Genomic DNA, 13,448 nt, shown 5'->3' on the forward strand with positions numbered 1-13,448 from the left:
CTGTTAACATTAATTTTGCAGGCAAAAACAACCTTTCCCAGTGCAGATATCCTTGCTGAATCGCTGGCACAAAGGATTACTAATTGATCCCTACTAGCCACAAGGTTGTGCCAAACTGTCAAAGAGGGCCCTGATTTACGGGGAGTTGTTTCACAGGACCAACAGGTGGACAGGAGCACTATACATCTCACTGCACTGGCTTTTGGAGGGGCAGACGTGTTTATAAAATTATGAAAGAATGGGTAATGGGTACAAACTGAAACACGAGAATCCATCTCCATGTGAGGAAGAACTTCTTTCCTTGAGAGTGACAGGCTACCCAAAGAGGTTGTAGAGTCTCCTTCCCTGGAGATCTTCAAAATCCTACTCAATGCTACCCTGTGCCATGTGCTCTAGGTGTCCCTGCATGAGCAGAAGGGTTGGCCTACATCTCTAGAGGTCCCTGCCAACCTTAACCACTCCATGATTCTGCAAAGAAGAAAATCTCTCTGTCCCTGGGAAACCAGGAAGGGCACCCAGCTCCAAATCTCCTGTTTGGCACCTGGGGTCAAGGGATATGTAGAGGAGAGGAGGACACAGCTGGGCCCTGCTTTGCACCCTAAAGGACACATCTCTCCTGCTATTTCCCCCCCTCCCTCAAGCTGAGGCTCAGAGGAATCAGGAAGCTCTCACCAAACCACCTCTCCAACGTTTGAGGAGATGAGATAGCGGATGAACTGCTTCATGTTGTTGTAAATGGCTCTGCCCTCCTCAACAGCAGACACGATGGTGGAGAAGTTGTCATCGGAGAGCACCATCTCGGCCGCTGACTTGGCCACGGCGGTGCCGGAGCCCATCGCAATGCCGATCTCGGCCCTCTTGAGGGCAGGCGCGTCATTCACGCCGTCGCCGGTCTGAACGAAGCGTGTGGTGCGTGTTAGAAGGACAGAAGGAAACAGGCTGGGCACAAAGACAAGCTTCAGGCATGGAAAAGCAGGCTTGGCCCACTGAGATGCAGTCGCTCAGCCTGGCATCTCGCTGGGCTGGCACCGGTGCAGGACTCACCATCGCTGTGATCTCGCTGAAGGACTGGAGGTACTCGACGATCTTGGACTTGTGCGCGGGCTCGACGCGGGCGAAGCAGCGGGCCGTGCGGCAGGCCTGCCGCTGGGCCTCCGGGGACAGGTCATCGAACTCCCGGCCCGTGTAGGCCTTGTCCGTCACGTCCTCGTTCTCCGAGAAGATGCCGATCCTCCGGCAGATGGCCACAGCCGTGCCCTTGTTGTCCCCCGTGATCATGATGACGCGGATGCCGGCTTTGCGACACATCTCGATGGATGAGGTCACCTCCTTGCGGGGGGGATCCAGCATCCCCACGCAGCCCACGAAGGTCAGGCTGTCCTGATGGCAAAAGGAGAGGAGGGGGATTAATCTCCACAGGCTTCCTTGGAGATGGAGCCACCTTCTCTTGCCACCTCTAAATCACACCATGCACAGGTAGGCAAGGATGCTGGAGGATTTTCCCTGCAAGGAATCAGGTCTTGCTCCCCAGTAAAATCACTGGGAAATTTCCTACTATCTGCAAAGAAGGAAGCTAAAGCCTCTCAGATACATCCTGCTCCATCAGACACCATTACCACTACAACCCACTTGTAGGGAGATGCTAAGGTGCTTAGCTGCTTTTCACTTTATTCTTCTCATCCTTGCCCTTCATGGCAGCCCCTGAACACATCTTGCAACAGCCGAAAGCCCCAAGATCAGCAGAGCTTCTCCCCTTAATAAAAACCTAACCAGGGAGGCAAGTGCTTAGGGGAGAGGGAATATTCCTCTTGGGACTAGCTCATCACTAGTAGATCTGCAGTCAGGTTGGAAGAGAGAAGTTGAACTACTGGCCCACTTGGATTCCCAAAGAACCAGGGAGCCTATGAGAAACTCTGCTAGGGCAGTGGAATCGGTGGAACAGGCAGTTTTGGCCACTAAGGAAAGCTGCTGCAGCCTCTGTTACCTCGTAGCAGACGAACTTGGTGGAGTCATCCAGCTCCATGGATTCCTTCTGGACAGGGTTGTCATTGGTGGCCAGGGCCAGGCAGCGCAGCGTGTCCATGCCCATGCCCCAGTCGCGGACTCGGGACATGATCTTCTCCCGGACGGAGGCGGCCAGCGGGACCCTGGCCGTGCCCACGCGCACGTAGCTGCAGCGCTCGATCACACTTTCCGGGGCACCCTAAGGAGTCAGAGAGGAGCTGGCCTAAGTGGGGCCCAAACACCCCAGGCCTCAGATAACATCTTGTGAAGAGGCAAAATTCCCTGAGTGCCCCAGAAATCGTTTTGTGCATCAACCAGACCTCAGTCTTGACCAAGATCTTGCAGATAGATCTTGCACTTGTAGATGAGTGCAACCAAGGAAGGCAGCGCGTGGAGTGCATGGGCTCTCCCTGCAAAGGCTGTTGAGACAGCGAGCTTCATGCGCTCAGTCTGCACTAGATGGCACCCTCAGCCACAGCACCGCACGGCCTCCGGTGCTGAACTCTCTTCAGGTCACTGAACTGGCCTTAGGGTGAATCCATCTCACTCCTTTGGACCTACAGGCCTTCAGGAGTTACTCACAGAGGACCTATTCCATCCCAGGTCTGAAGGAAGAAAGGAGAGCAGGTCTCCTCCTCCAACCAGGAGAGGATGCTGGCAATGCCTGTATGATTTAGGAACACACATCCCAGTGTACTTTCATGCCTCGGCACCAAACTATGGCCCCTCTGACTCTACTTTTGACTCTGGCCTCTTTTGAATCCTGAAGGACACTCAGGATTCCTCTAGCACTGCACTCACAGGACCATACGCAATCCCATAGATTCAAGTCTGCAGTTCCAGCAGCTTTCAGATAACCCTCACCTGACTGACAAGACAGAGTTCATCCAGAAGGGAACAACAACAAGCGGGAACAACAAGTGGGAACAGCAACATACAAACCTTCTCAGAGACTGTAGGGGGAAATTCCTGCCCCTTCTCCTCTGTTCGTTTCTCTCAGGAAGAAAATCCTTTTAAAATACTATTTTATTTCTGGTTATAGCAGAAAGTTGAGTGCAGTCCCTTGTGCACTGTCAGAGTCAGAGGGTACAACCCATAAGTGCAAGTGCCCACATCTTCTGAAGGGGCTGCTCCTGCTTGCCGCAGCATCCTGCACCAGGAGATCCAGTTCCTTTCCTCCCTTCTTGTTCTGCACAGGTTCCCCTCTTATCTGCTCACATCAGTTTACCTGCTGACTCTTGGACCCCTGCTCAGCTTGTGGAGGACAGAAATGAAGTGGCCAGAGAGGTTGGATTATGTCCCAAACCACCACATGCTCCCGGAGCTTCTCCTGCCCCACATCAGCATTTTCCAACTGCCCCTTCATCTGACTGAGCTCCACTCATAGGACCTCTATGCACACACAGGGCTTTCTTGGTGTGAGGAAACACCAGCCTCCAAGGGCTGAAAATCCCGTTTTTTCCCATGAGCAGAGCCTCACCACCTTCTCCAGCGTGAGCAGGACCTCACCTGGCTGCATGCAAGGCTGGGGGCAGGAGAAAGGGGCCAACACCCTCAAGCAGGCCAGGACAACCTCAGCCCCTACCTTGACGAACATCTTGGGGCCGGCGGAGTTGTGGCTGGTGCCGATGGGGGTGCAGTACACGGACATGGACTTGCGGTCGCGGGAGAACTCCAGGGTGCACTCCTTCTTCATCAGCTGCTTGATCACCTGCGAGGAGAGGCAGAGGCTCAGCGGCCTCCAGCACGTGGCTACTGGAGGGACAATGTGGGGACGTGCACGGACACAGCCACCCCTTTGCAAAGGCAGTTGCAGCTGCCGTCACTGGGAGGGGAGCACACGCACACACACCCACTCACACCTCCCTACACCCACTGCAACCACCACACCACAAACCAGGCTTGTCACACTTGCTGCTATTAATAGTGTAAGGAGCCAAATATCTAGCGAGATGCTCATGAGACCTTGTGAGACCTCATGACCATCAAAGATTTACACCCATGTTCACGATGAGCCCCCTCTCTGGGAGGACACATCTTGTCCCAGAAAAGTCCTGTACTGAGCAGGACACTCGGGGCTGATTTGAAGTACATTCTGCAGCGGGGATGTTAAATAACTATCTTGATTGCTTGAGACTCTTTGTGGTTGAATTGTTCACACAATGGTTATTGTGGAGGAGGTTGGTTGTGCCAAGGACACCAACAGGATCGGGGCAGGAGCTCTGCTCAGCTGGCAGTGACCTCAGGACGCTCTCCAGCAGTGGATAAATCCCTGGAAAAGCGGCACCATGAGCAGATGCACCCTGGCAGGAGAGGACAGCATTGGGGAGGGAAGGGCACAGACTGTGGACGCTCAAGAGGATGAGCTGAGGCTGCAGCAGATGCAGGAGAGCTCCGGCAGCAGCTGGTTGATCTTATCAAGAGGTGCAGAAAGAGGTTGCCTTGTTCAACCATGCAAAACGCAGGCAGATCCGACTGCCATCTACAGACACGTGAGGGCAAACACCAGGGCAAACACCACGGGGCTCGCTAAGCAAACTGCAAAACCCAGCACAGGAGCAAAGGGAACCGCAGCCAACACACGTGGGCAGGAAGCTTTGTAGCCACACCGCAATGAAGTTTGGAGGTTCTCAGTCACAGGAGGCTGTGACAGCATCCCTGGCTGGGTTCAGACACGGGGCTCTCTGCCACCACCACCTGGGGAGCAGCTGCTGGGACCCGCAAGGCTCCTGAGCACTAAAGCAGCGGTGGATGCGTTTCCTGGGTGCCCAAATCAAAAAGCAGAGAAAGGGAATCGACCCCCACTAGGACAGAGCAGGGCTGGGCATCTACGTGGGAAGACAGCAAAGCCACGTGCAGCAAAGCAGAACTACAGGGCTGAATAAAGGCCGAGAAATTCCCTTGCACTTGTCAGAAAGGGATGAACTACTTTTTTTTCTTCCTGCTTGCAACTACCCAGGGAACAATTTTTACAACAGAAGACACCTCCATCTAGCAGGTAAAAGTGTTAATCTAACAATGTGATATCAAAGCTGCGTAAATCTAGACTTGAAATAAAGAACATTTTAACCAGAGGGATAAGGACACACTAGAGAGCCATAACAGCCATCACTGGATATTTCAGATTAAACGCAGATATATGTTTCCAAAAAGCAAGTCTAGTTCAGCGGGAATAGTCTGGGCTCGTGTTGTGCAGCTTGTCTGCTCAGATGGTCCTGTGGGGGCCTCCCAGCTTAGCAGTCCATGAACCTCTGCCAGTGCAACTGGAGGCAACTACTGTACCCTCTGCTCCGCAGGGCACATCCCTCTAGAGCAGCAAGTCAGTGCTCAAATATTTAATGGCTGTTGGGAAGCCCCATCATGAAGTCCCTCCCCATGGCGCAGCCCGGGGCTGCTCACCCTGTTGCAGGCATTGGCTCGCTCCACCTTGGACAGCTTGCTGGTGTCCGTGTTGAAGACATTCATCTTCTCCACCAGGCATGTCAGGGCCGTCTCTGTGGCTTCTCCCACCTTCTCGTAGACTTTTTTTGTCTGCAGAGTGGAAAGAAAGCCACGCTCAGCTTCAAACGTTGGCACGAGCAAAAAGCTGCAAAAGGTTCTTGGGGCACGCGAGGGCCGGCAGCTCCGCTCACCTCGTTGTAATCCAGCGAGGAGTCGTTGCAGAGGGCGCAGATGGTGGCCAGCTCCACCAGCCCGTCATACTGCCCGCACTCCACGCGCTTCTCGTCCTTGAGGCTGCGGAGAGAAAGCGACGGCTCAGAGCCCCCAGCGGCACCGCGCTGCAAGTTAAACTAACAGCCAGTGTCTCCCGAGGAAGCGCTGCAGGACGGCAGGGAAATTCCTGCTGTGCTGGGGCTGCACCCAAGCACGGGGCAAGCGCAACCCTGCAGTGGGCAGCTCATGGACAGCAGCTCTTTGCTAGCAAAAGCTGCTGCAAACAGCAATGCTCACTACACCCCCCTGGCCAAGGCTGGCCAGGCTGGCTGCTGATGAGACTTGCAAGGATGAAAGAGGATTTTATGGGAGCTCTGAAGTTCCCTGGCCTTTGTACAGCACCAGGATTTCCCGCATGGGGATACAAAGGGGATCTTTAGGTCTGAACTATTTGGTGCTCCCAACCTTAAGGATCCAAGCACTCTGCAAGGGAGTCCCACACATCGGCCATGGCCACCCCACCAAGGGACCAGAGGCCATTCCTCATGCCAACCTGCCCACAGCAGAAAGGAGAACTTTTCTAGGGGGCTTTGGGGGCAAAACAAGAAATTATTCTAACTCAAGGAGAGGTAACTGCAGGTTAGAGCTCTGTAAGCCCTGCCGGCCATCAGCTCGCTGGAAAAATAATCTGTCAGCCATTTATTAGGATCGGTTTATTCCACTGCTGGTTCCCAATGGAAAGAACATGTTGGAGCCCTTGTTACAGCTCAGGAGCGGAAAGCAGGGAGCGGCCAAGAAAATCTGAAAAATCTGTTTGCACAGGGACAAAGAGCGGAGCTGTTCAGATAGAGGACGAGAGAGCGGCCGCCATGGCCCTGTGAACTGGACAGGACTGGGCAGGACGCAGGGAGCTCGCAGGGGCCGGGGGGCGGTTTCCTGCACCAAAAGGCTTAACAAATCCCAGGAAAGGCTTAAATCAGCCCTCCCATCCCTGCAGCCCCAGGTAGGAAGGAGCAGGATTTCTGGGGCAAGGACTAAGCAAGCCCTCGCATCCTGCTTGGATGTGGCAGGTGAGGACGGAGCTGAAACAACACTTGGAAGCAAGGGGATCACTGCAGGGCAGTGCACGGCTCCCCTGCACACAGGGTCCTGAAGGACAACACAGAGATTGGGGCTTTAGCAGATGTGCGTTCAGCTCCTCGGTCCCCTCGGTTTAATTGAGACACGCTGATTAATACCAGCTTATGACCTGGCTCATTTTTTCATGGAAATTTCTATCCCGGGATCAAGCTGGCTTTATAAATATTCATGAATTAAGCCTGAGGCTGGGATGAATTACAGTCCTCAGCAGATGAGCAAAAGAAACCGCGGGGAAGAACTTGTCTGTGAGTGGGAAGCAAAACCAAGTGTCACCCACCCGCTCCTCTTGCCTGCCCTTTCCGTCCTCTCCTTCCGAGGTTCCTGTTGTGCCCAAGAGCATTGTGTGCCAGGGAGTGCCAAGGGGCTGGGAAGCTTCTGGCCCCCGAAAACCCTTCCTAGGTTTCATGCAGACAGGCAGGCAGGGTCGGGGATCGGCCCCTTGCTGAGCCAGCGTGGCCAGCACTGAGCTGTGGAAGGCAACAGCAGAGCCAGCTTGGTGGCAGTGACACAAAACCCACGAGATGCCCTATGTGCAACGCAGCAGCACAGCAGCTTGCTCTCCTGGGAGAAAAAGCTGTAGTTCCCTCCAGGAGCAGTGCAGGGATGCCTGGCCTGACTCAGGAGCACACTCAAGGAAGAAGGAGCGATGGAAGGAGCTCCTCACATCTGCAAGGTCCACACAGCCCCACCTACAGCACAGAGGAGCTCCGCAGAACATGACCCAGAACCTCTCTGAGAAGTAAAACCACCAGAGGCACAACCACATCCAATTGCAGCACTTCTCCTTTCAGGAGGAGTGGAATAAACACTGTCAAAAAAATTAAAAAAACAAAACAAAACATGTTTTACAATACATCGGGGAGAAGTCACTGGCTCTCACTCGCAGCGCTAGGCTGCGATTCAGCAGAGCCCACGTTTGCCAGGCAGCACATCTGAGACTCCTCGACGTCGACGGGACTGCACGCCAGGCTGCACTGGCCACCAGGCCTGGCTTTGCTGAGGACCCTGGCGTTGGTGAGCACGTCCCACGCCAGGTCTGCAAGCCCAGCACAAGGACCTGTCTGGCTGGGCGATGGGGCTGCTGGCCAAGCTGTCAGACCACCGGGGGGGGGCTGCACGCAGGTGGGAGGAACGGCGACCACTGCATGTGCAAAGGTGTGGCCCTCCAAAACTTGGAAAAAGGATTTGGAATGAGCACACACCATGGAAAACCTTATGCAGCATTCAAGTGTTTCCGCACTTGATGTTTCCATCTGCACTAACCTCTCTGGTTCAAGAATGGGCTCCTTTTGTTGTTGTTGCTTGTGAAGGAGAGCGAAGAGTCGCACCAGGACCCCAGCTCTGCGTGCCAGGAGCCCTGGCCCTGGGCAGACAGCAGGGCTGGAAGACAGGGCAGCAGGAGGCATCTCCCACGCTTCATGTGGAGCACAGGCTGGTGATGAACTCGGTCCCACGGAAAACATGGGCAGCCCTGGACATAACTAACATCTGTAAGGTGGCCCTGCCACCAACACAGGCTTGGAAACAGCATTTCCAAGTGCAACGTTCAGTGTGGAGCAAACCCACACCATGCTCCTCCCTCTCGCTGCTCTGCCTCCACAGCCCCACGTGCGCTGGGGCCGGCAAGCACCCTGCATGGGTCCTCCCAGCACCGAGTAACGCCGTTTTCCCAGGAAAGTGGAGGGCAGCAGTGGTATTGGGACACGGTACTCACATCTCTCCCTCGGGAGCATAGGTGGAGCCCGTGATGCTGAACTCGTGCAAGCTGCACTCGGAGCCCTTCACTTTCTCCATGATGAACATCTGCAAGAAGGAGAGATGGAAACAGTGCATTAGGCATCTTTTCCCCTGTTAGGAGCTATGGAACTGGCGCAGAGCCCTGCAAGTTGCCATCCTCTCATCGATGGAGACAAGCCTGGTGCCTCCCTGCCTTTTTTGCCTCCCCTTGGTCTCCTGTCCCATCAAAGAGTTGTCCCCAGGCAGCTTCTAAGGAAGGCAGCTGCTGGCATGGCACAGGGCAAGGTGCAGGTGCTGGTCCCGAAGCATCAAAACCATCTGCTGGCTCCTCGTTTCCAAACGCTGCGGGGTGCAAAGCAATGCGCGCTTCCACAAGAGCAGCTGTCTTATGAAAGCTAACAGCTTCGGGGCCCTTTTTTCCACGCCTATTTAAAGATAACTTAAAAGGCTGTTTTGCCACCCGCGGCGCCCCCGGGTGACCCGGTTTCCTGCCGGCTCCGCGGCATGCCCGGCCAAGCACGGGCTGCCCGCGCGGGGACTTGGCGCCAGCAGCCGGCAGGGCAGGTTCGCAGGGGCGAGAGCCGCAGCGAGGCCGGGCAGCACTTCCTTTCCTAAAATAACAGCCAGAGCAGCAATTCGGAGGGAGACACTGAACCCATCCTGGGCAGCGGCTCCAAGGGACTTTTTGGGGAGGCTCCTGGGGTGGAGGCGGCCGGGGAAACCTCCGGCGGGGCCGTGCTTCCCTTACAAGGCCCAAGGGCGAACACTGGCTCCAGTGTCAGGCAGCGGAAACCGCTGGCACTGCACCAGCTTTCACTCTAGCAACAAGCCTCTGCCTTTAACCCTTTCAAACCATCCCAGGATGTATTATTTTTTTTTCTTCATAAATGCAACAGGGACATCTAAAGAAAACCTGCTAAAACCTACTGCAAGGCAAGTATAAGCTGCATGGCAGACATAGAGCTGTTTGTCAGATCATGTTTATCAGATTTTCACTGATCAAGCCATGCACAGAGCAGCACCGCTCTGCCCTCCACACTGGACCTCAACCAAGGCATCCGACGTGACAAGAACTGGTGGCTGGTCCCAAGGGAAACCCCGAGCAAGGAGGACTTCCATGTCCAAGCGCCCGGATTTATTCTGGATAGACCCAACTGTTGAACCAGCCTGGGCTCTTGCAGACAAGCGAGCGCGCAGCTCCTGCACAGCTCCAGTTCCTGGATGGATCAGGATCTACTGCAAGGATCCCGGTGGGAGAGCAAAGCTGGTGCAGAGACTGCATCTCCTTCCGAGCTTTGCAAACGGCATCCTGTCTTGCCTGGAATTTTAAGTAACAGGTTCCGCACACTGACTTTCTTGAGAGTGCAATTTAGGCTGAACAGCAATCTCAAAAACAGCTGATGGAGGGCAATGCTGGGAGCTTCATCCAGCAGTATTAACTTACTGCACGGAGCCTGCAGGCTTCTCATAAAAAGAGGAAGTGACCTACAAGGACAGGGCTGAAACACTTCTCGTCCCCTTTGTCTGCTTGCTAAATAGACCCATGGGTGACACAACAGATGGTCTGGAGAAGGCCACTTCTTGCACAGGGTGAATTAGCTGAAATGCATCAGCCCCATGAATGGACCCGCTCAACTCCAGTTAAAGCAGCCTTGACTTGGCTTAACCCAGTTCTCTTTCATGCTGAAGAACCAAAACCATCTAATTTTTAAGCATCCACGCCAGAGCTCAAGGTGCTTTGAGGTAACTCGCGGCACAGGCACCACCAAACAAAGCCAGGTAGGTGGGAATAGCGCGGTCTCCTCATCCAGGAAAGACTTGGAGGTGGCGGCAGCAGAACCACCCCAGGATCCAGGATCAGGGAGTTTTTCTGTGCGTTTTTCCAGGATATCAGCAGGCTTCTGCACGGCTCCCAGCCGCTGAGCCGGGCGCCTGGGGCAGGCACGACCGCCCAGGGCAAATATTTAACCACTCGCCAGTGGCAAATCCGCCAGAGGTATCCGCATCCCTTCCTTACCGGTCACTGGGAACTCCCCAGGGTTAACCATTAACAGGCTCCCTTTGTATCCTGAAGCCAGGCAGGCTTTGAGTAATGTGCTCCGAGAGTGAGTCGGGATGTGGCCAGCTGAGCAAAACGGATATCAGAACGGGGGGGACAGGGCGGAGCAGAAATTGCAGGGCTGGATTTCCAACCTCAACGCGGGCCAAATTTGGGCTGAATTCTAGGAAAATGAGGATTGATGAGACAGCGTGCTTGCTTGCCGCTGCCCTGCTCGCTCTCCCCCTTATCCCCTCTCCTTTTCCTTGCTTAGTTAATCCCACCTTTTCCGATGAGCAGGAGTTGACAGGACTTTTGAATTCCCAGTGGGCAAAGAGCAGCTCTTTGGTGGGCAGTTTGGGGAAGACTCTGTCATGTTTCACTTCTGTTTCTGAAGCTCCCGGAGCTGTGGAAACCCCAAACGAGGGGGTAACCCCTCACTCGCTTCCCCAGCAGCAGCGGAGCAGCACTCAGACTGTCGTGAGCACCCTAGAGTGAAAACCCTAAAGAGTCACAGGGGGAAAGGAGGAAGGAATCGGCGGTCGGCCTGAACACCACTCTCTGGTGTTACTAGCCAAGTTCCCGGAAACAACTTCTGCTGCCCACACGAAGCATCTGATAAGGGGGAGGCCCCGTTCCGCACGGCCGCGTGCTCCGCTCCAGCATTAGGGAAATTGGAAGAATGGCGGCACAAGAGGAAGCGCCTGCCAGGCGCGGGCTGCCTCCAGCTGCGCTCCAGAGGCTCCAGGGGGAGAGGGATGGCTCCTCTTCCACCGCGGCTCACAGGATGGCGACAGCTTGCGGGATGCTCCAGCAGCGTCTCCTCTTAAATCACGGCTAGGAACAGCCAATGCTTCCAGTCACTTGGAGTCTCTCCTTTCCAAACGCGTGGCCCACGCTCTGCCCATGGGGTGGTCACTGCGCTGCACGTTGCTACCCAGTTTTTGGAGGGACGGGGGCCAGGTCTCTTTTTCCCCTTGGTGACACATTTTCCAAGGTTCCTTTACAAAACTGAAGCGCCAAGAGCATGAAAAAGAAAGCTTTCCTGAGACTCGAGGATTAATGGGGCAATTGAGAAGTCCTTGGATTGTCTGGTCTTTCCTAACAAATCATCTTCCTCCACAGCCAAGTGAATCCAGCTTCAAAGTGGGCTGAGGCTCTTCTAGACTAGAAGCCTTGTGGTCTCTCAGCCAACTTACCCTAGTGCTCCCTCTATAATGAGCGTTTTTCACCCCAAACTCAGCTACACACACAGTACCACAAGACTACGATTGCAAACTTTCCAACGACCACGCCCGGGGAAACAAATCATGGTTTAACCAGGTCACATCAACTTGCTTCCAAACCCTGCATGTCTCAGTGGCTGCTCTTTGTATATAGCCAGGGCAGAAAGTCCCATCAAACCTCCAGTTTCAGTAATTAAGTCTCTATAATTTTGTATGGTTCGGAACATCTTCCTGGCTTGGTCAAAAACAAGGAGAAAATAGTCAAGAGAGGAAACTAGGTGCTGATCATGCTGGGTTCTCTGGGAGCTCTATTTTCATGCTGATTCCCAGCAGGAAGATGTACTCTCCACCAAGACAGTCAGGAAATATGCCTGCAAAACCACACCACCCAACCGGCGCGTTTGTAAGAGGTAGTGAAAAAGCAAATTGCTAATTACAGCCCATGCAAAGATAAGCAAACGAGCCATTCCATAATGGTGGTCAGGCAGAAAGAGAAGATCAGGGTTTCTTACTGATTCAACACCAAACAAAACACTTTTCACGCTCACCTTGACATTCCTAATGCCCAAAATACTGCATTGCCCGGGGAGAGAAACAAGTTGTAGCTTTGCAACACCCTGGCTCAAGCTGGGACCGAACCCAACTTATCCCCAAGAGCATCAGCACCCAGAAGCTACCGTTGCTACTCACCTCGAAATGCAGCCCACCCTGCAGCCCCCGCACTCACCCGGCACACGGACATCTGGTTGGTGGTGAGGGTGCCTGTCTTGTCGGAGCAGATGACGGAGGTGCAGCCCAGGGTTTCCACGGAGGGCAGGCTCCTCACGATGGCGTTTTTCTTGGCCATGCGGCGCGTGCCCAGTGCCAGGCACGTGGTGATGACCGCGGGGAGGCCCTCCGGAATGGCAGCCACTGCCAGGGCCACCGAAATCTTAAAGTAATAGATGGCGCCCCGAAACCAGGAGCCGCCGTGGACGGGGTCGCTGAAGTGGCTGATGTTGATGACCCACACAGCTATGCAGACCAGGAAAATGACCTTGGAGAGCTGCTGGCTGAACTCATCCAGCTTCTGCTGCAAGGGGGTCTTCTCGGGCTCCGTTTCAATCATCTGGTTTCTGATCTTCCCAATCTCAGTGTAGACTCCGGTAGCAATGACAATGCCAACAGCCTTCCCTGCTGCGATGTTGGTACCCTGGGAGGGAGAAAAGGACAGGCATGAAACCTCAGAGATAGAGGTGGGAAACAAGTCACTTTTGAAAGGAGACCATGGAATCTTGATAATAAAAAATCAGCCATTGCAGCTCCTGGGTTTGCCCCTGACACCAGTCACAGACTAACAAGTCTGTTATCCTCCAGGCTTATCCTCAGCTGACGAGAACCAGCACAATTCTGTCTGTTGGAGCTCTCCCTTACTAAATTCATGCATAGTTCCCAGCCTTGAATCTCCTATGACTGGGAAAACTCACTTGGCCTATGTACTAGACACATGAGCCCATGAGCAAATCCTCAAGTTAAATTGCTCCACATGAGATCCCAGGCCCCTCATGCACACACATGTGCTCCCAATGGCTTACAAGGCTAAGCAACACTGACAAACTCCAGTTTTGGTTAGAGAGGAATGAACTTCACTTCCAGACTCAAATTCCTAC

At 54.2% G+C, this 13,448-nt stretch overlaps 1 protein-coding gene across 2 annotated transcripts in view; it reads right to left on the reverse strand.

Annotated features, from left to right (window-relative positions):
• Positions 1 to 13,448, reverse strand: part of ATP2A3 (ATPase sarcoplasmic/endoplasmic reticulum Ca2+ transporting 3) — a 45,004-nt gene that overhangs the window by 12,590 nt on the left and 18,966 nt on the right. For both annotated transcript variants that reach the window (XM_026050166.1, XM_026050165.1), the window contains exons 8-15: positions 12,527 to 12,991; positions 8,513 to 8,601; positions 5,637 to 5,739; positions 5,404 to 5,535; positions 3,590 to 3,715; positions 1,985 to 2,203; positions 1,045 to 1,380; positions 673 to 893 (exon numbers count right to left, since the gene is read on the reverse strand). In XM_026050166.1, the coding sequence (XP_025905951.1) occupies positions 673 to 893; positions 1,045 to 1,380; positions 1,985 to 2,203; positions 3,590 to 3,715; positions 5,404 to 5,535; positions 5,637 to 5,739; positions 8,513 to 8,601; positions 12,527 to 12,991 (1,691 nt within the window). The remainder of the gene's footprint in view (positions 1 to 672; positions 894 to 1,044; positions 1,381 to 1,984; positions 2,204 to 3,589; positions 3,716 to 5,403; positions 5,536 to 5,636; positions 5,740 to 8,512; positions 8,602 to 12,526; positions 12,992 to 13,448) is intronic.

Source organism: Nothoprocta perdicaria, unplaced genomic scaffold (genome assembly GCF_003342845.1).
Source record: "Nothoprocta perdicaria isolate Ctin4 unplaced genomic scaffold, notPer1 scaffold_66, whole genome shotgun sequence".
Classification (NCBI taxonomy): domain Eukaryota; kingdom Metazoa; phylum Chordata; class Aves; order Tinamiformes; family Tinamidae; genus Nothoprocta; species Nothoprocta perdicaria.